The sequence below is a fragment of the Ambystoma mexicanum genome, chromosome 3q, assembly GCF_040938575.1.
Source record: "Ambystoma mexicanum isolate Mex_15411 chromosome 3q, UKY_AmexF1_1, whole genome shotgun sequence".
NCBI classification, from domain to species: domain Eukaryota; kingdom Metazoa; phylum Chordata; class Amphibia; order Caudata; family Ambystomatidae; genus Ambystoma; species Ambystoma mexicanum.
The window spans coordinates 721,418,835-721,441,261 of NC_090926.1; the positions used below are offsets into that span (position 1 = coordinate 721,418,835).

A 22,427-nucleotide genomic window follows, 5' to 3' on the forward strand; every position below is an offset into this window, starting at 1 on the left:
CTTTTTCTCGTTGATGGAGAAGCCCAATTGAAAGAGGAGGTTGATGGTTCTTTGGATGTTTTGTCTGCAAATTAGGGGCGACTCCCCTGTAATAAGCCAGTTGTCCAGGTAAGGGTACACTGAGATTGGCTCCCTGCGCAGGTGCGCTGCCACCACCGCCAGTACCTTGGTGAATACCCTTGGAGCCGAGGCTATTCTGAAGGGCAGCACCTTGAATTGGTAGTGCTGGTTTGCTATCTTGAAACGCAAGAATCTTCTGTGTGCTGGGAACATTGAAATATGAAAATAGGCATCTTTCATATCCCGTGTTGCCATGTAATCCCCTTTTTAGTAGGGGGATTACTGTAGCGAAGTCATACAGAATTTTTGTGGCATGACATACTTGTTTGCAGTGCGCAAATCTAATACTGGGCGTATTGTGAGATCCTTCTTTGGCACAAGGAAGTAGGTTGAATAAATACCCATGTTTACCTGGTTGGCCGGGACGACCTCTATGGCGTCCTTTAACAGCAGAGTGGCAATCTCCTTGAGAAGGAGCCGCTGGTGTTCTGGAGTGTACTTTTTGCCGTGGAGGGGATTTGTGGGGGCACTAGAGTAATTCGATGCAGTAGCCGCCAGATACTGTGGACAGCACCTATCTGTCCAAGGTGATTCCCTGGCGTGGTTGAAGTTGGTAATGCGCCCCCCTACTGGGGAAGCATGGGAGACCACCTGTAGTGCAAAGCCACTGTTTGGAAGGTGGCGTACCACCTCTAGCGAGGCTGCCTCTTCTCCACCCACGACCCCCGCGCTGCCCTCTTGGGTAGCCCTGGGAAGACTGATTGGTTATTCCCCCATGATGAGCTCTGATTCTGGCTATGGCTAGACCCTCCTTGGGAATTTTGGCCCTGAAAGCAGCGTAAATTACTGCTTCCCCTCTGCCCAGAGGGTTTGTTAGTGAGTTGACCAAGGGATTTTAAAGTGTCATACTCATCTTTCGCAGTTTTAGGGAATCTTTGTCAGTTTTGCCGAATAATATGTTAGGCTCAACCAGCATGTCTATAAGTGTTGCCCGAGTTTCAGGCTTAAATCCTGATTGTCTCAGAGATGCATGCCTTTTAATGATCGTACCCTCAGCGATTATTCTACCAACATTATCAGCTGCATCGAAGTTCGTTTTAAGGAGGCAGCCAGATACTGCCCTCCCCTCGGCTGCCACTTGTGGCAACTACGTTTTTAAAGGTTCTGGTGCAGAGGAGAGTAAAGCAGAAACTTTCTCCCACTTGTGGCAATTATAGGTCGCCAAGAGGGTGGCACTGTTGGCTATCCTAGCCTGATAAGCCGCAGACGAGGTGACTTTTCTACCTAGGCCATAAATCCTCTTGCTTTCTTTATCCAGGGGAGCCTCTTTTGCTCCTGGTGGTGACATTAGGTTGTAGGTGATATATTAGGTTGTCCCCTAATATATAAAGGGTCAGAGGGAGCGGCATGGAATACTTCTCGACGAGCGGATTTACTGCACACGTGAGATTAGGGGTTTGTAGAGGTGGCTGAATCCTGCGCGGAATAGATTTTAGTAGCGGGATGGACTGAGCTACTGCCCTCTTGTCCCCCAGGATTTGCTCTGCGAAATCCTTGTCCTCCTGAAGTTCCTGAGTATCAATTTGGAAGTGTTGAGCCGCCTTGGCCAACACCTCAAAGGAGGGGTTGGTTATCGACTGGAGAATCATTTACGGGAGGGTCCTTAGGAATTGGGGAGTCTAAGGTGTAAGCGTCAGCCTCATCTTCAGCCTCCTGTTCCTCGTCATCCCCGTAATAAGGTTCTGCATCCTGGACCTCATCGAATTGAGGGTCAGGGTCTTCATGGTATGAAGCGGGGTCATAAGGCTCCACAACAAAGGGTCTATGTCTAAGTCCTGAAAGGGGGTCTCAGTGCGAGACCTCTTAGGAAGGGATTGAGGAGACGGGTGTGGCTTTGGAACCAGATGGAGCTGAAGTGGGGGGGGGGGTGAGAGGGGTGCTCATTTAACTTTGAAAATAATTGATCCTTTTCATAAAGGTTGGCCATAAAGGTAATCCTTTTCATTACTCTGTCTATATCTGCAGGGCTCTATTCTTTGGAGCTTGGTATTGTAACAGTTTGAGGGGTAAGGTCCATATGCACATCCGTGGGAGGTGTAACCTTGGTATTAGGGGGAGGCTCAGGTTCTTTAGATCTTTTTGCAGCATTGTCTTCCCCATGCTTTTTTTTAAATTTTATTTTTTAGGAGTGTGGGGATCTTTAGAGGATTTTTTATGGCGTTTATCCCCTCCCCATGGCCAGAAGTGGTCTTTCCAGACTTTTTTGGCACTTCCGCCTGGTCCGAAGCAGCTGTGGGATTAGACGCAGAGCGTCTAGTCTTGGAAGTGGGTTGGGACACGGCATCGTTGTCAGACGACCGGGTCTCGACGGTAGTTTGATGGGCGATACCTTTTCTATCCGAGGACAGCTGGGCCCTGCCGTGAGGCGACCGCAAGCGGGAACGCCCAGAGGACAGGGATTTGGTGGCCCGCTCCCTAGGTGTCGACCGTTGCCAATCACTCCACACGCGCGTCGCGTCTCAGCCGGGGCTAATGTGTTTGGTGGTGAGTGTACATGCTGCGCTTTTGCCACCCGGTGTGGTCCCCACAACATGGCCGCCAGCCTGTCCTACGGGGTCGGGGGCCTGCACCTGGGTAGCCGAAGCTGTCCTATCACCCTCCAATTCAGCGGCGTTGCCGTCATCACTGAAAGCGTCCTCTACGTCCATGGCTTCAAGGTGCCTGGCGTAGTGGGCCCAGCTTCTTTATGGAGCAGTCCTTTAGGGTTTTAGGTTTGAAGAGCCTACAGGCCCAACAAGATGCCTCAATATGGTCTCGATGGAGACACAGATTACAAATTAAATGTTTATCTACCCAAGGGAACCTTCTGTTAAATTTGGGGCAGAATTTGAACGGAGTACTCTCCATATGGTCAAATTATGGCAGCTGGGCAAATAATATGTTTGAAAAGGGGAATATATCTATATCTGACCTTCCCCCACTCTCCCTACTGACTGGGCCGAGGCCCGGCGTGGCCTTCCAAGGCCAAGGGTCCATCGCGGCAGTCTCCGACGGACATCTCTCCGATCCTCACCGGTGTCGTTCTTCGGTGGACAAAGCATAGGAAGAAATCTAACGTAATTGAAAGTAGATACAGGCTTTTCGCCAACAGGAACTCCGCATATATGCGTCCTACTAGTATGGCAGAAAAAAACAATCTGGAGGGACCTACACGCATGAGGGATCATGGGTACAGTGGACGTCACACTAGGGATAGTATTACTGGCACGCCCGGTCAACATCCCTTTGAGTTTGAAAAACAACTGTAATACTCTGCAGCTTCCACTAGATGTCGGCCTATGCACAGCATGTGATCTAAGCAGATTCCACAAGCCTCAGAAATATATATATACTGGCCCACCATCATGTTTGGCACGTAGAGGCATCGGGAAGAGCAGACGCAGAGCTGTGCTGCACCCCTTAGTGGCAGAAAACCGTCTGATGAACTGCTGTGCAGAGAGATCAATATAAAAAATGAGGACTCAGAGTAAGGAATCCATTAGAAAGGTGAGTTCTACAAGTCTGACGTAACATTACATAGGAATTCTTAAAAGCAAATAGGCAAAATAAAGACCTCTTCAGCAATCACTCAGCATGCTAACATCTCAAATGAGGCAAAGGAATCCACAGGGAACAGTAATACTTTCAGAGATTTACAAATAATCAGTCTCACTTCTATCACATGCTTAAAAATGTTGAGCCCCCAGAGAAGCATTAGTTGGGTAGGTATTGCCAAGAATAGCCATGAGACCATTTAATTATTTATACAATTAAGGTAATGTCACACTATACCATTTGTTGAAGGGATTGGGAAAGGTGTGCATGTATACCCATTCAGAGTGCATAGGTGTGCATGGCCACGATTAAGACTGGGGAAGAGTGACACAAAATTGCTCTGAAACATTACATACAGTCTGCGAAAAGATGAGTGTGTAGCTGAAGGGGTGTGTTTATGGTAGTAGTGCTAGTTAGTGTGTGTGCAGGTATGTGAGTGGGCAGTATATATGTGTATGTACAGGTATATGTGTGCATGTACGGTCTATTTATACCTGCACGCTCTCGCCCTCCTTGCAGGTCAGTGGAGACTCCACCATGCTGTAGTCACTTCCAAGTTGCCACGATTTGTCTATCAGCTGCACATTGTTCCCGCCGGGGCCTGAAATGGTGTGTGCTGCTAGCGAATCCTTCTTTGGAGCTGCTGGTGATCTCTTGGAGTGGTAGATGTTAAACACTATATCACCTTTGCATACATCAAAGTCCCAGGTGATAACCGAAGATGCATCCACAATCTGAATTAGTAACTGGAAAGGGAATCAAAAGAATCAATATTCGCTTCAACCAAAAAACAGACAGAACATTGAGCTTCTAAAAACGAACTATTCTGTCTATAACTAACAGCAATATTACACACACACACACACACACACACACACACACACACACACACACACACACACACCGAAACCTTACCCATTATTAGTACTCCTTTCACAAATACATGTGATGGTAACCACATATAATGATCATATAATACAGCTGTACCCAGTGCCCCATCGACCACATTAATAAAAATCGGTTGCAGCCATATTGTGCAAGTGCACATTCCGCACCAATACCTGATAAAATAGTGCAGACTCACCTAGTGACAGAATGCTTTCCGTACCAAAATCAAACTACTTTTGCACCTAGAGCCAATTTTTAACTACAGTTAATGATAATGTACAGAAGCCGCATTTGATGCATGAGGCACTGCCCTACTCGCATATTAAGATTGTCTACAACAGCCATACCCACTGGCAGGAAGTTAACACATCTAATCATAACATGCACTTCAACAGTACCATGTACTCGCCCATGTCCATGTCAAATGAGACTATATTTTCTAAAGCCTGTTCAAACTGGCACGTAAAAAGGTGAGAAAAATCAGGGAGGGTTTAATAAAAGCATGTTACTGCCACCAGCCCTACCATGCCCATGTGCTCCTTGTCCACTCTTAATTCTCCCATTTTTCGTACGGTTCTTTACTGATTTCTAGATCGGTTCATGCTATGGAAATACCATACATAAATAATGTGCTGTACAAGTATGCAAATGGAGCCACATCAAATAACCCCAAGTACAGAGGTCCTTTTTTCAGCCAAATCCAATAGATGCAAATAACCTTACATAGTGCCAATGCCCCTAAACATTTATGTTTAAGATTCTTTTCACTATACATAGAAATGAGTCCCATTTGACAACGTATGAAAAGCCTTACCCAATCCTAAGAAAACTTTACCAGGCCCACATCCAAGAGCAATTACTGCACCAGGTAACCCTAACTCACTTGGAAAGGGAATAGAATGAACCAGTTTTCAAGAGAATCTTTTAGGAAAAGAAGCAGCTCAGCTCTATGTTTGAGTTGAAAGTACAAAATCAGTTTGTCAAGGGCATTTCAAAAGCAAAGGGAGTCTCTTATGTGAGAATGTTGGAATAATATGTGGTGATACATGCTTGCATTATATTAGGAACTTTCAAATTAAAGAAGAATAAGAATTAGATGCAACTATCAACAGGCAAGAGCCTTGTGTTCAGTCAAAAATGGGAAGCAGCCTTACTTCATGCGGGGAACCCTTGAAGACACTTGCAGACTGGTAAATTGTTTCTGTCCACAACTTGATATCTTCCGTTTCCAGCTCTTCTGTTGTCCGATAGAGGGACTTGGGAACCAGCCCTCCCTCTGGAACTTCACACTAAAAAAAATAAAAGCAGACAATGAGCTAACTGTTTCACATATAACTGCTAGGGGAGCTGAGTTCAGATTTTAGAAATCACAAAGTAAATACAAAAAAATTAAATCCAACTATTAAGTTGGTTTGTCAACTCATTGGACAGTAGCAGAACAGGTGGCCTAGCACATTCAAAGAAAAGAGTAGCCAGCGTTCAGAGGGGACGAGTCTTCCCTATTGGGTGGAAAACTGCATGAGACAACAGCCTTCAACTATACAATTATCCTGCACTTGTATTGACACCCATGTAACACACAAATATGGTCTGAAGTCCATTATCCTTACCGTCAGTGTATTTGGGTTATTGTCCATCATGCTTATAATAAATGGCGACAAATAGCACAATCACAATACAATATATAGCATAGCACCTCATCAATAAAATACCAAAACACAGGCTGTGAATAAAACTGCAAAAAACAGTGCATCACAATTTCACCAACCCGTATTAGGTGAAATATTTTCCTGTGACTGTCAAGGACTTGACATTGCTAATCTTCAATATTTAAAATAGCATACAACCTATCAAACCATAAAATGAAATAACAGCTAAACTAAGATAACAAAAAAGAAATGAACTGCTACAAAATAACCCAATATAAGTCCCTCTTGGCCATCATCTCTGTTAAACATCAATGGGAGACACTGCCATAACCTTACCCGCTTTGGGCCAGGCATCTTCGCCTCATTGCCCAAGCTCTACTCAGAAATTGACTAACCATCAACTAAGGGGAAGCTGAACCAGAGTAATGGATTAGCACTAAGGCCACTTTAACTGAGCAGTCACTCCCCCAAGAATACAGATTTCAGACATTAAATTCAAAGGTTGTAACATAGCAGACAAGAGAATGAAACATGCCAAGTGTTATGTAAGATTTTCTTTTTGTTGCTTTACTCCCACAGACTTCAAAAGGGCCATCTATCGTTTTGCTATTGTCTACACCCTGATCAGACTTTTTGGAGGCAAGTAAAGCCTTACTTACCTTGCTTTTTCAAACTTTTTATGGCGACACTGATCGGTCCCTAAGACCATCAGTACTACGAGACCCTGCCTCCCTTGGAATTCGGGTTATTTTTAAACTGCAAACATCACCTTACCATGAAAAGCGGTTGGGACACTGTACCTAAAATCTTTTCTTTTGCAACTTCAGTGTTGCAATCACAATGTATCTAGGATGGACTGGTGGCGCCAGCTATTTTTCAAAACTGTTTTTACTTTTCCCTAATGCACTTTTGCACAGTATCCCTACAAAATATCCCCACCAAAAATATCGGCATACATTACATATGTCCGTTTGTCTCGCGATAGGCGATATTTTCTTTTTGGGGAGGATATTTTGTGGGAGCAAGGGTGTCCCCCGCACATTTTAGAATAATGCAGGGGTTGCAGGGGTGTCCCCCGCAGGGTCCATGGGGCGATATCGCCGCAAAAATGGCGATATTTTTGTATCGCAATATTTTTGCGGGGATACTAACACATGGAACCCTTTTGCACTTTATTGCAGAATGTCATTTAGAGTACCATACGCTCTAAAATGGCCATACCACAAGACACCTGTCCTTTGGCCATTTTGTGCCTTGACCTTCCTGCCCACTCGGGTGCAGAATTGCCACACATGGGAAGCCCTTTCCTGATTGCCCAGGTGGAGTGGTGGTTTGTGTGTGGTCGGATGCCGGGACTGGGTTTTTATTTATCTAGTCAATATTCATGCCAAAATGTGGCTGTTGCTGGGCAGATGCGTTGGCCAGAGGTCGCCCAGGGTTGGACAGCCGCTAACAGTTTTAACGGTGCAAATCCTTACCACTGGCGTGCTTGGGGGTAACTCCAGTCAAATCGTGGATAAACGGAGGACTGCTTCAGCCATTTGATAGGTTGTTGGAGCCAAGACCCCTACAAAGAAGGGCAGTCCACTGCTGCCAACCAGCATTTCGTCCAATCAAGTTCCAGTGAAGCCCTAGTCAGTGCTTCGACCCCTTGACAGGTGGGAACAACCTGTCCTGTCCCCTGTTCGAGGATTCATCCCTGCCGAGTCTTCGAAAGTGTCCGTTGACTACACGCTGGACTGACCAACACACTCCTGGGCTACCTTGTTGCACCGTATAACTGCTCCGAGTTCAACTTTGGAACTTTTGACGATATTCAGCTTTTGAGACGGCATGCTCTCCCCTGCAGTAGCTGCCTTCCTGACCAAGGAGGTGACGTGTAAGCCCTGTTTTTTTGTTCGCGCCGCAATGATCGCTGTCGCCGCCTAATCGTGGTGTCACTGCTGGAATCAGCCTTTTTTTGCATCTTGGTGGTCCCCTGAGGTTGCCTGCTGTGTGCCAGAGGTGCCCAGTTGTACAGTCTTCAGTACCGTCTCATCAGAGACTGGAGTCACCGACTAGACGGACCAAAACCAGGTGATGAAAGCAATGTCTGCACTCACGGCCCCTGGACCTCCCGAGACCAGACCAAATGTACAGGTAGTGGGCTCAGCAGATTTGGGAACCCCTGAAGTGGTTGTTGAAGACATCCGAGTAAAGGGGTGAATTTGCATACCTTCATCTACCCTCCCTGTCGGCATAAGGTTGTGTTCGGGAGAATTCTCATAAATGTGCTAATTCCCTTCACCTTAGAGACCCCCAGCAACTTTGCTGGATTTTGAGGACTTTACCTGGAAAGAGAGGAAGCCTTTTTTCCCCACTCTCATGTATTTTGATGTGTGTTTTACTCTTGTGTTCGTTGAATATGGAGTTTTAGATAACTCCATAGGCATCATCTTTGCAGTGACACAGGGATGTCTTGTTAGACTTCCAAAAAGTTTAAATACCTTCTCTGGGATAAGATATTGTTTCCCAGAGAATGTAAAGTTAAATTGACTATTAGTGCTGGGGGGGGGCAGGCGTTACCCAATATCCCCAAGGTCTAGAAACTCACGTAGCAGTCAAATGCTACCCCTTTCCTATCGAAATGGTTGGTGGCAGTGGTTTTACAACGAACTACCATGATTTTTCCCGACCGCGAACACCGGTAGCTAAAAATCACTGGAGCCATTTTTATTTTTTAAACGGCGCCTTAAGCACCTTTGTTTAAAAAGGTCCCGGTCTTTTTTCACTGTTTCTTTTTTTAAAGGTCCTTCTAGAGTTTGTCTCTGCGTGCCAAACCAGGTATGGTCCCTTTGTTCGTATGACAGGAAGTGAGGGAGGTGCCCGAAACTCCCTGTGCTTAGTCTCATAGGAGACCCAAATGCACTCTGGTGTGATTGGCTGGCTGACTGTCCGGCAAGGACAGCCACCCTACTGGGTGAGTGACAGCTAGGCTGGAATGAAAGGGAGAAAACTGCTTAAAAGGCGAGTCTCTTGGACTGGAAAGCAGAGTCGACCACTGGAAAGAAGGAACCGAAGACGAGCTGGAAGAGGACGGCTGCTGCAACTCCTGGACCGTTGGTTTTCCCGGTGAAGCCCTGCTGCAGGCCCGAATAGCCAAGTTCATCTCGACAGAGATGCCCCTTCAAGGACGACTTCTTCCTTTCAGTTGGTTGGACCAATCAACTCGTAAGCCACATGGATACCATTCTCAGAGCTGGTTAGGATTAACCAGGGGGAAGGACACCAGCTTTAGCGCTTGACGACAGCTACTCGAACCGAAGATCTTCCATTTTGCCAGCTTGTTTGATCCATCCCCGTGCATTGCAGGAGTCCCCCAACGTCCTCCCTCTTGTCCCCACGACTGAGGCTAAGGAACAGTGAGATCTATAGGAACTGCCAGGAACCAACGTCTTCAGCTGCATCTTTTCTTCATGTTAAGGTACTGTGCAAAACCGATTAAGAGAACTCCCCTCTTGCGGTGAAAGTTTGGGAAACTTTCCCAACTTGCAGGCCTAATTAGCTTGTGACCCAACATATGATTCTTTTTCGTACAAACTACTTCTCAGAGCTTTGTCAAAGACTTTACCGTTTACTACAAGAGCTGCTCTTTCCTATCTAAGACACTAGTCCATTGACTTTGGCCTAGACCTATTGAACTGAATCGAGTCCTCTAGTGAACTGAAACTATTTGCACTGCCTAAGAAAGTATTTGTGATCTATTTTATTAACTTGTGCCTTTGTACTCCCATTTAAAGTAACTGAAATGCCATTTTGCTCCTATTTCAGGGGAGCATAATTTACTCAGAAACTTATTGGTTTGGTATTGAAGTGTGTTTGTGTACGATATTAAGTGGCGTCCTTCGAGTGAATGTTTTCTAAATGATTGTGTAATAAATTAATAAGTGTTTTACCAAGAAACCTTGAGTGTCTACTTGAACCACTGTAATTGTAAGACCTCTGTGTAACATCCTTTTACTGCTCACATTCCCTCGAGACAAGCCTGGCTGCTCAGCTCGCTACCAAAATTTGTGTAGTACAGATTTATACCAAAGGTGGGTTTTGCTTATACCTGTAGTCCCAATTGTATGTGGTGGTCCCAGGCGGTGCTGCATGCAATTCTGCCTAAAAGGTTGTATGGGTGTAAAGTCCTAAACCTACCTCTCCCTTGCCTGGCTAGGACAGGGTAGAGTCCCCTAGAGTGATGGGATTTGGAGATGAACTTACCTTGTTTTTTTCTGGTTCTGGAACACCTATGGCCTTCTCAACTCTTGTTAGTGAATCACTTCATAAAGCCACCTGACTCTTTGCAAAGTGAATCTTGTGGAATTGGTGACTTTTGTGCACAATGTGCCATCTCTCCTAGCAGACCAGGACTGATTAAGGACAAGGGGCCTGAAACTAGGTTTTATTCTGGATGTTCCAACAATGTACTTGCATGTCTCCAACTGGTTTTAAATGTATTTGTTCTTTTCTTCACAAACTTTACCCCCACACAGATGCTTAATGTATTGCACTTCATATGGCTTACAATTGTCTAACTGTTTAAAAGGTAAAGTGCTGGTATCCTGCTTTTAGAACCCCCATATAGGATATGCATTACTTACCGTAATAGCATTTCTGATGATTGTATCTGCTTAGATTCACAGGCTGTTCATATAGTCCGTCATCTAGTGGTAATCGCGGAGTATTGCATCTTATCTTTCGAGGATCAAAAGGGGACGTCAACATGGGCGTGCTTGTAATGCTATCCCTAATGTGACATGTAGTGTACCCAAAATCTCTCCCATGTCGAGGTCCCTCTGTGTTTTTTCTGTCGTGAGGGAGCCTTATGACTAACATGAGTGAGTACAGATAGACAGTAGTAAGATGTCTATGTTCCTTCTACTCCGAGTGGGGAGGAAGGGTGGGCGCATGTGAATCTAAGCAGATACAATCATCAGAAATGCTATTACGCTAAGTAATGCATGTCTTCCGATGCTTGTGAATCTGCTGAGAATCACATGCTGTGCATAGACTAGAAAGCAGTACCCAGCATTAGAGGTGGTATGTGAGAAGGAACAGTAGTAAAGAGATATTTTAGTACCGCTTGTCCCACCTGAGAACCAGACCTAGAGGGATTATCTAGGCAGTAGTGTTTTGTAAAGGTGTGTATAGAACTCCAGGTTGCTGCTTTGCAAATTGACTCAAGAGGAACATTTGCAATGAATGCTATGGAAGCTCCTGTGCCATGAGTAGAGTGTGCTCTAGGCTTGAAGGGCAGATCTCTCTTGGCAAGAGTGTAGCAGAGTGTGATGTAATTTAAAATCTGCTTTGAGATGGCTGACAGACAGGGTCCACTTCTCCGCCAGCCACCACTAAAACGAAAAACGGATTAGTCTTTCTTAGTGGTTTCGTCTTTTCCAGATAATATAGGACTGCCCTGAGCACATCCAGTGTGTGTAGGCTTCTATCTGCCATGTTAGTGGGGTTCTGGAAGAAGGTGGGTAGTTCTATTGATTGGTTCACATGGAACTTTGAAATGAATTAAGGTGCAAACCTTTGATGAGTGCGCAAGAACCACCTTGTCTTTGTGAATTGTGACAAATGGGTCTTTAACTGAAAGGGCCTGTCATTCACTGACTCATCTTATTGAAGTGACTGCCACAAGGAAGGCCGTCTTGTAAGTGAGTGCTTTAAGGCTACCTTATGCATAGGTTCAAAGGGAGATCCCATTAGTCTAGTTAATACCACATTTAGGGTTTGAAATTGGGAGACAAAGTCTTTTAACCCCTTCCATAAATGCCTTGATTGCTGGGATCTTCTACCACAACACTTTCCTTTGAGACGTAAGCTGAAAGTGCAACTAGGTGGACCTTCATGGAATTAAAAACCAGACCAGAGTCCAGTAGATGAGTCAGGTTTAAGACTATATGGGTTGGTGAGCAGTCTATGGGGTTGATGCCCTTAGAATGGCATCAAATAATGAAGCATTTCCATTTATTGGAAAAGCAATGTCTGGTGTTCGACTTTCTAGCCTCTTTAAGTATGTCCATGCATCTCTGAGGAAGTTGGAGGTGCCTGAACTCTGACTTCAGGAGCCAGGTGACTAAGTTGAGAGTTTGCGGGCATGGATGGAGTGCTCCCCCTTGTCTTGTGAGAGCATGTTGTTGGGGAGAATTCTCAAAGAATGTGCTAATTCCCTCCACCTTAGAGACCCCCAGCAACGTTGCTGGTTTTTGAGGACTTGATTTTTTAACCTGGGGAGATTGAGACCCTTCCGCCCATCCCCCACTCTCTTGTATTTTAATGTGATTTTAAACACTTTGTTTCTTTTTGGTTATGGAGACTAACCAACTCCATAGGCATCATCTTTTACAATTGTGTCACAAAGCACCTTCAGTGCAGTGACACAGGGAAGTCTTTCAAATTTCCCAAGGTTTAAATACCTTCTCTGGGATCAACTACTGTTTCCCAGAACACTGGAGTGGAATTGACTTCACTTAGTCCTGTAAAATTCTTGACCCTGCACACCCTATCTTACAATAGAGTGCTGGAGGGGTTACTTAGTATCCCCTGTGTCTAGTTACTCACGTAGCATTCACATGTTACCCTTTGCTCTCAGAATGGCTGGTGGCAGTGGTTTTGCAAGGAACTACCATTATTTACCCCAACTGCAAACTATTCACAGCTCCGGTAACGTTAAATCGCGGGAGCTATGTTTTTCAAAATGGCACGGAGCCTGCTTTGTTAAAATGGTACCTGGTCTTTTTTGCCATTTCTTTGTGGAAAGGTCCTTCGACTTTTTTCTGTGCGCCAAACCAGGTTTGGTCTCTTTGCTCATTCGCCTTTGGCGGGTTTCAGGAGTGAAAAACGCCTCTGGCTCCAGAGGTTTTGGGGTAGGCAGGAAGTGAGGGAGGTGCCCGATACTCCGTGCTTAGTCTCCTAGGAGATCCAAATGCACTCTGACGATTGGCTAGCTAACTGTCCAGCAAGGACAGCCACCCTGCTGGGCGAGTTGCAGCTAGGCTGGAATGAATGGGAGACAACTGAATAAAAGGCGAGTCTCTTGGCTTGGAAGGCAGAGTCGACCACTGGACAAAGGAACCAAAGAAGAGCTTGAAGAGGATGGCTGCTGCAACTCCTGAACCGTTGGTTTGCCCGGTGAAGCCCTGCTGCAGGCCCGAATCGCCAAGTTTGCATCGACGTAGAAGCCCTGCAAGGACGACTTCTCCCTTTGAGTTGGTGGGACCAATCAACTCCCAAGTAAGCCACCTGGACACCCATCTTGGAGCTGGTTGCATTTCCTCAGAGTGCTGCAGGAAACCGTAGAGCCAGGGAGAGGGACACCAGACTGTGTGCGTTGCTTGTAAACTGGCTGAAAGCTTTTGGAAGATCCTCCGGACTCCCACAAAGCCAGACTGACCAAGCATGACCCCCCCCCCCCCACTCCCAGTTGAGTACAGGACCTCAGATGTGAGAAAGTCCACCTTGACAGCCAGGAACCGTGCTTATTGCCATTTGCTGTACCGCAAGGAGCTGAAACGCGAAACAGCCACTGAAAGTAAAGTTTGCCGGTTGCCAGCTTTGACGGTGTCAATACAGTGCAAGAGTCCCCCAATGTCCTCTCTTGTCCTCATGACTGAAGCCCAGGAACAGTGAGATCTGCAGAGCTGTACAGGAGCAGAAGTCTTCAGCTGCATCCTTTCCTTCTTTACTAAGGTACTGTAAAACTAGCCTAAGAGAACTTACTGCTTACTGTGGAAGTGCTTGAAACTTCTGCAACTCACAAGTCTAATCAGCTTGTGGCCCCACATTTGGTTCTTCTTTTTATCAAAGACTCCTAAGAACTTATGCAAAGACTTTTCCCTTTACTTACCTGAAGTGCTGCATCCTATACAAAGTCTTTTTCCTATTGACTTTGGCTTAGCCTATAGAATTGAATGATTCTTCTCTTGCTATCTGAAAGTATTTGCCCTGCCTAAGAAAATGTGTATTTCTTGTGTTCTAATAACCTTTGCCTTGTACAAACCATTGAAAGTATTCTGTATGTCAACAGTAAGGTTTTAATGTCCCCAGCACCCTTGTTACTGAAGTCACCTGTGGGTGTAGGTCGTGTCTGTGGGCTATCCCAAAAGGGCCTGGTCTGATCCAGAAACTCAGTGTACAGTACTGAAGTATATTTTTGTGTAACTATTCAATTGCTCCCTTCTGAAGAAGGCTTTATAGCTGACTGATAAATTGTTTTTGCAAGATGCAAGAAACCTTGAGTGTAAGAGTTTATTTGAATACCGTTAACTGTGAATCTTTGTGCAACTCCACTACAGCTCACATTTCACCTCTTGAGATAAGCCTAGCTGCTCAACACGCTACCAAAACTGTGTAGTACCAGCTTATAACAAAGGTTGGGTTTCCTATACCTGTAATCATAGTTGTTTGTAGTGCTCCCAGAGGGTACTGCATTCAAACTTTGACTAACAGTTATATGGGCAAGGTAGCTTCATCGGAGGAGAGATTGACATCGCCATCAGATGGGAGAACCAGGGTTGGCGGGCCAACATAGGGGCCACCAGAATCATTGTGACTGTTTCCTGGTGCATCTTGTGCACTATCTTGTTGAGTAGGGGGGGGAAGTGAGACCAATTTCCCTCAGCATGTTATCCAGAGACCGTTACCCTTGGCGCGGTTGTGGGGGTACCTGCAGGCGTAATCTGGGCATTGTGCGTTCTGCAGAGTTGCGAACAAGTCGATCTCTGGGAAGTCCCATTCCGCGAAGACGTTGGAGATGATGTCTTCGTGTAAATGCCATTCATACTCTGTGGATAGAGGGAAGTCTCTGCTGAGCACGTCTGCCAGAAGATGAAGTTCCCATGGAACGTGTTGAGACAGGAGGAACATCTCGCATCTGAGAGCCCACTTCCAAATGCTCTGGGATAGTTTGGATAGCCCTGGAGAGTGTGTGCCTCCCTGTTTGTTCAGGTTATACATGGCCGTGGTGCTGTCCATGAGGAACAGTACCGTCTTCCCCTGTAGTTGTGCTTTGATAGCCTTTAGGGTTTTGAACATTGCTAACAACTCCAACAGGTTTATGTGGTTCGATGCTACTGCTGGCGACCAAACACATTTGCTGTGTGATGAAGGAGGTGTGCCCCCCACACGGTCAGGTATGCGTCCACAGTGAGAGTGGCTTCTACTGCGGGGTTGGTGACGGTTTTCCCATTCAATAGGTTTTCCCTCGACCACCATTGCAGAGAGAGAACAAGGGCTGCCAAGACAACCACTAGATCGTCCCATTGTCTGCTGACCTGACATCATTGGCTGTTGAGCCACTCTTGCATGGGGCATATGTGCAAATGTGCGTGAGGGACTAAGTAAATGCAGGAGGTCATCATCCCCAACAGTCGCATGGCTTTGCGTACAGTAACCTTGCGACTGGCTACATAGTGAGGGACCTGGCACAGCATGTTTTGGACCCTCTCGTTGGAGGGGAAGGCAAGTACATCTGCTGTCCGAATTAGAGCCCCCAGAAATTGTTCGACTTGGCTAGGGTGTAGGCTGCACTTTTTCTCGTTGATTGAGAATCCCAGGCTGAAGAGTAGATCTATCGTCTTTTGGGTGTTCGAGGCATGTTCCCCACTTATTAGCCAGTCATTGAGGTAAGACCGGAATGGACTGCCTGCGCAGGTGAGCCGCTACTACCGCCAGCACCTTTGTAAATACCCTTGGGGCTGAGGCAATGCCGAAGGGAAGTACCTTGAACTGATAGTGTTTGTGCTCTATCATGAACCTTAGGTATTTTCTGCGCACTGGCAGCATTTAAATATGAAAGTATGCATCTTTCATGTCCAATGTTGCCATGTAATCCCCTTGTGTTAGTAGACGGATGACCTCTTGCAATGTGGTCATTCGAAACTTTCGTGGTTTGACAAATGTATTCGCTGGGCGCAAGTCGAGCACAGGGCGCATGGTGAGAGCCTTTTTGGGTACAACGAAGTACCCTGAATAAATACCCTTGTTCGCACCCTTTTCTTGCAGGATATCGACCTCTTGCAGTAGGATCTTCAGATGTTCTGGCGATAAGCGTCTGTTCGTTAGTGTTTGGTATCGAGGTGACTGGCTAAACCTGATAGAGTAACCGTGTGCGACTGTCTTGCGCACACACTGGTCTGTGGTCATTCCCTCCCATGCATGAAAGAAAGATGTTATCCGTCCCCTGACCATGGAGGCATGGGAGGGGACCAGTATCGGCAAGTCATTTTTGATTTGAGGGCCAGGGAGCCTCTTGGGGTGGAGCCTCTACCTCTTCCTTTGCCACGGTGCTGCTCTCTTTGCCGATATTGGCTTGTGGCAGTTTCCCCTTGTCCTGAGGACCATGATGTATTTCCCGTTCCATACTGATTGTGGGGGGCGCGTGGGAAGGATTGTCCCCGAAAGGAGCAGCGAGAGTTACCCCTCGCTGCTGATAGGGTCTTTGTGTAATCTGGTTTAGAGACTTTAAGGTTTCCTGTTGCTTTTTTGCAGTCTCTAAAGCCTCATCCACTACCTTTCCAGACAGGTTAGTTTCTTCTACCGGCTTGTTAATGAGGGATGCCTCGGTTTCCGGTTTAAATCCTGAATTGTTTAACCATGCGTGCCTTTTAAGCAAGGTACCTTGTGCCAGTGTCCGTCCAGCTGTTTCTGTAACATCCAAGGTGTTTTTGAGGATGTTCTGATTGACCTGCCTCCCTTCCGACACAATCACCAGCAGGCGTGATCGTGTTGGCTCTGGGACTTCCTGCAGGCCATTCTGGAGCAAATTCCACTGGACATCGCTGTAAGTAGCCAGTAATGTGGTGTTAGCATTTCTAGTGAGTAGGCCGCTGATGTTTTAATGCGCTTCCCCAGGGAATACAAATTCTTGCAATCCTTGTCAGGCGTTGCCTCAGACAGACAAGGATACTCCTGCTCTCTTCCTAGTAGTTGTGACCACTAGGTAGTCGGGAGTGGCATGTCCCCGGATATATAGCGGGTCGGTTGGAGAGGGGCGAAAGGAACAAGTTACTTAGCTCTAACTATTGTTCTCCAGCATGGGTCTGGCATGGATTCACATGCTCATGAATAAAGAATACACAGCAGTGCACAGCCACGGGAGGTGGCAAGGCTCAACATTAAGCATCTCTTACCTCCTCTCCAGGATCACCTTGTGAGGAGGTAAGACTGGAGACTAATTAGCCTTTATTAGCCCCGAAAGACCTAAAAAGCCAGACTGACTAACTCAAAGACAAAGGAAGACTTGCAATCCTGTTCCTTTTGGACTAATCGGCTGCTTTTGACCTGGTCGACCACAGAGTACTCTGATCACCTCGCCACAGCAGCCCATTTCTCCCATACAGCAATCACTTGGATTGAATTATTCCTAAACAGGACCATGAGAGTCTACTCACCATCTGCAGCAGCTGACCCCATACCTATCACTTGTGGAGTGCCTCTGGGTTCGTGTGTGTCCCCCACCCTGTATAATATCTTCACAAAGCCTCTGTTTGATGAACTGGACCGTCTGGGTGTCACCTATACGAATTACACAGATGACACCCAGATCCTCCTCCCCCTAACCGGCATCTACAACACTAATGTACGGCTTGTGAACAAAATGTATCTAATCATTCAGGCATGGATGGCCACCCATGGCCTCTGCCTGAATAATAATGAGAGAACTTCTGCTGGTAGGTTCTACAAGCTTGGCCCAAACTATGCTTCCTTCAATATAGATGGGAATAACATCCTAGTGGCCAAAGAAGTAAAAACACTAGGTTTTTACCTGGACGCCTCATCTAATTTACACAAACAAGTGAACATAACTGCCTCAGTCACCGCCTATACGGGCAAACTAATAGGGGCCTGCAGACCCCTGCTCAAGAGAAATTTGCCTCCTCTTAGCCAGAGCACTCATATTGTCCAAACTGGACTATTGTAACAGACTTTATCTGGGTGCTAGTAATTTTGTGCTCAACAAACTACAAATAATGCAGAACAATGCACTTATAGCTGCATTAAATATAGCAAGCAGAGAGCATATTTCCGCAATAAGAAGACAACACAAATGGCTTTCCATAAAGGAAAATAGAGTTGAAAACCCTGCTTCTTACCTTTAAATCCATGAACCATACAGGTCCACCCTACCTAACTGAAAAATTCACTATCAGATCTTCCACATAGATCACTAGATCAGCTAAAACATCTTGCCTGGTGGTCCCAAGATATAAACTAAAAGAAATCTGGAGGGAGCAGCTTCCCTGTCATGGCGGCCGAATTGTGGAATACCATCCCACTTACCATCAAAACGACCCAGGCATTCACTAAATTCAGGAGAAACGCCATTTCCTGGCTATCAGTAAGAACTGAGAAGGATTTTCTACCCTACATTTCCCTAACAAGTAACTGTTTTTCTACTACATCCCATGTCTATCAACTGTATTCTCGCCCTCTGGGATTCTACAAATGTAACTGTAATGCAACTATTTTGACTATGTCTAACAATTCTACTTTGCCTAATGCGGCCAGATACCTCAGTGTCAGGGGTGCTATAGAAATAAATAAACCTTCAAGCGAACAGGTTCTGCAGCACTGCTTGGTCGACTCTGGACTCCGTCGACGGAGTAGAATCTTGTGAAAGTGTGCATCGACCTCCACGTAGCAGCCATGCAGATGTCCAGCAGGGGCACACCAGACAGGAACGCCGTAGTTGCAGCAATCGCTCTGTTCGAGTGGGCTCTCGGACGGCCAGGCATCGGTTGATTTGCCAACCGGTGACAATGGGTGATGCAGCCGGAGAGCCACCTGGAAATGGAAGCCTTTGAGAGGGCCATCCCATGGTTCACAGGGCCAAAGTTCACAAAAAGTTGCAACATCTTCCGGAAACACTTAGTGCAGTCCACGTAGAACTTCAGCGCTCTAGCCACATCCAGGGAGTGCAAAGTCCTCTCAGCCAGCAACAAAGGCGTCGGGAAGATTACAGGTAACACCAAGGGCTCGTTTAGATTAATGTCCAATGGCACCTTGGGCATGAAGGAGGGGCGCGTCCGTAGCACCACCCTTGTCTCGTGCAAATAAGGTGGTTTACAAGAGAGGGCCTGGATCTCTCCCACTCGTCGTGCGGAGGTGATGGCCACAAGAAAAGCCGTTTTCCACGACAAAAATGTCAGTGGCGCCGAAGGATAGGCGGGAACGAGCAAAATAGTCCTTTGACGAACACCTTGACCAATCGATGCGACCATAAGGATGATCGTCCAGGAGATCTGGTGTAGCAGGAGATAGCCGCCAGATGAACTTTGATGGAAGCATGGGCCAGTCCTGCCTTGGCCAACGAGAACAAATACGGAAGCACCTGCGTAGCAGTGACTGCTAGAGGGTCGATCTTCTGAGTACGGCATCAAACGGCGAACATCTTCCACTTGTGCCGTAGCATTTGAGAGTAGACGAAGCTGGGAGATTGTAGCCTCCAAACTGTAGTGCTGCAGGAGCCAGGCCTTCAGGTTCAGCGATCCTGGGTCGTGGTGCGGAATCACGCCTCCTTCCCTGGTGAGAAGATCTGCGACTGCCGGAAGCTTGACTGGAGGGGACGCTGGACGCTGACTTGTCCAGAAGGTCTGGGTACCATATATGTCTCGGCCACGCCGGTGCGACGAGGATCATCCTGCTCCGGGACCGTCTGAGTTGATTGACTAGTCGAAGAAGCAACGGCAACGGAGGGAATGCATACAGCAACAGGCTGTCCCAGGGGAAAGAGAATGCGTCCCCCATGCAAACAGATCGATCTGGGGATGGCCCCATCTGCGGAACAGGTGATCCACGTGGTCCTGCCGAAGTTCCCACTCGTGGCACAAGGCTTTTTCCCACTGCCAATGTGCTTTTATCATCCATAACAGCACGAAGAGTATGGGACAATGCTCGTGGATGTTGTTCCGAGCCAGAGGCAAGAAGGTGTCTCATCAACAGAAGCATGTGTACTTTTTTGTCCGCTGGTGGGATGTTCTTCTGCAACAATGACCTCATTGGTTGTAGAAATGCTGAGTTTTTCCAAGCAAATGGCATTTTGTTGTCGCCCATTGATAATACTGTTTTGTTTGCCCATCTACAAGATGCAGTGAAGAGTGTACTGCAACAATTTGAGCACAAGAAAACACAAAATCAAATAAAAACCGAAAAAAGTGTCTACAAGCATCTAAAGAAAAAAGAAAAAAATGCTCTTTTCAAAGTCGCCCTTTACAACCAACTCCTCCCCCCTACCCTGGTTGCAATTTATTCACGCATGCAGCACGAAAGCCACATCTGGGGATTTTCAGGATGGCAGTCATTGAAATGGGACTCTGGAGGCAGAGGGATTGCGCAAGAATGTTTCTTGGCATGGTGTGAACGCAGAGGACTGTTGTACAGAACTGATAACCGTTACATGGAGAGCTCTTCAATGTCATTTGTGGATGCACAGTACGCAATAACGGCATCATGGAAAGAAGAAAGTGGAAAGGGAAGAAGGAATGTTTCTGCTTTATTGGGGCACGGCCCTCGCCATCCTTGGGGAAACATGTGCACCCACTCCAGTTTTCAGCATGCTACCCGTGAATTGGGACAGTGGGGAGTATCACATCTGCGGGTGTGGGTAACAGGAAGGGTCGTTCACAATGTTCTCCATTACTGTGCGCACTGAGCCGGAATGACATGGTTGCTATTAGTTGCAAACGCAATGTAGCACAGGAGATTTGGTCCAACATACGGCCAACCTATGTGGCCTGCTACTCTGTACTGAAAAGGTGCAAATAGATTGCAGAGCTGCTCTGGGGTGTGGCCTTTTGTAGGGCTGCTGTGGAGAACTTGCACCCGGAAAACAGGCCTCCATTGTTCAAAACCATACATACATGTACAACAGCACATTGTGGTGTGTTTGTAAGCGTGTACTTCCGAAAAACACTCCATACATTGCTGAACACTGTACTTTGCTGCTTTCCGAGGGTCCGGATCGTGTCCCCGAATAAGGGCCCACACAGAGCGTGGGTGGGGTCGCATGGTGATGTCGCCACTGTTCTCATTTGGAACGGCTGTCCGTTGGGCACGTTTTGGCTGGGATATGTTGTGCGCATGCACATAGGTGTCCTATGCACACCGTTGCGACTTCTCTACTGAATAATAGTGCACCACACGTGCGACAACCATTTTGAGAGTCGCTGGCTGTTTATTGGGTATAGAAGGTGGGATGTACCTGTAGTACGTGAGTGGGCGCCTCTACCTAATTAACGTTAGTTCACATATGCTGCACAGTGGCAGTGTTACCAGGACACAGAGGAACCGATACACATGCGTGTACTTGCACAATGAACAAACGTCCGCTCCCACACGTCATCGTATGTGGTGGACAACATGCGGCCATGCAGAGCGTGCTGGCGTCGTACGGATGCCTCCATTGTTATTGTGGATAGGCGGGCCAGCTGCGGTGGACACCTTTTTCTTAATTGCGGTCACTCCAACGAGGACTGTGTGCAGCTGAGTCAGTAACGACATTTTAATAAAAAAACAATACCACATATACACTCGGCAACATATTAATTATTAACGTTTACTTCTACACATTCATACACAGCACTAGGCAAGGGAAGGGGTAGCAGAAGTGGATACAATTTGGGGATTTGCGCAAGTTGTTTGTGAGGGGAGGAAGAGATTGACGCATCACCATACCGTCTCCCATCACATGGATTTTGAGGGGATGGCGGGCTCTGACATGTGGAAGGGGTACACGTGCAGGTCTGCCAGTGCTGTTTTATTTTGTCCATAACATACCCTTGTATGCATCCTTTCAGGCGGCACAACTGTTCACCAATTTTTCTACTTTGCTTTCCAGGCTGTCCATTTTGCTATGCACAGTTTCTCATTACTTTCCTATGACCGTATGCTGCTGTGGAAGGGTTGCCGCTTGTGCTGCCTTGCTTCCCTTTCCAATATGTTCTCTTACAGACAAGGAAATGAGTTTTGTGTACATATAGCAGTATATATTACATAATTTATGCTTCACACTACTGTGCGTACCAATGAGGTTAGTATCGTACGTCATTGCGTCATGAGGAAAAATGTCTTCCAGACACGAAGGTGCTTGCCATTGCTGCGTGAGAAAAGAAACGTTATGTTTCTCTACTATTGTATACTGCTGCACCTGTGCAATTATTAGACAAACTTTACTGTGCTTACTACATTGTAGTGACGTTCTGGTCT

The 22,427-nt window shown here is 46.5% G+C and overlaps 1 protein-coding gene across 2 annotated transcripts in view; it reads right to left on the reverse strand.

Annotated features, from left to right (window-relative positions):
* SEC14L1 (SEC14 like lipid binding 1) overlaps window positions 1–22,427 on the reverse strand; it is a 510,699-nt gene that overhangs the window by 124,294 nt on the left and 363,978 nt on the right. For both annotated transcript variants that reach the window (XM_069654651.1, XM_069654652.1), the window contains exons 13-14: window positions 5,697–5,831; window positions 4,149–4,400 (exon numbers count right to left, since the gene is read on the reverse strand). In XM_069654651.1, the coding sequence (XP_069510752.1) occupies window positions 4,149–4,400; window positions 5,697–5,831 (387 nt within the window). The remainder of the gene's footprint in view (window positions 1–4,148; window positions 4,401–5,696; window positions 5,832–22,427) is intronic.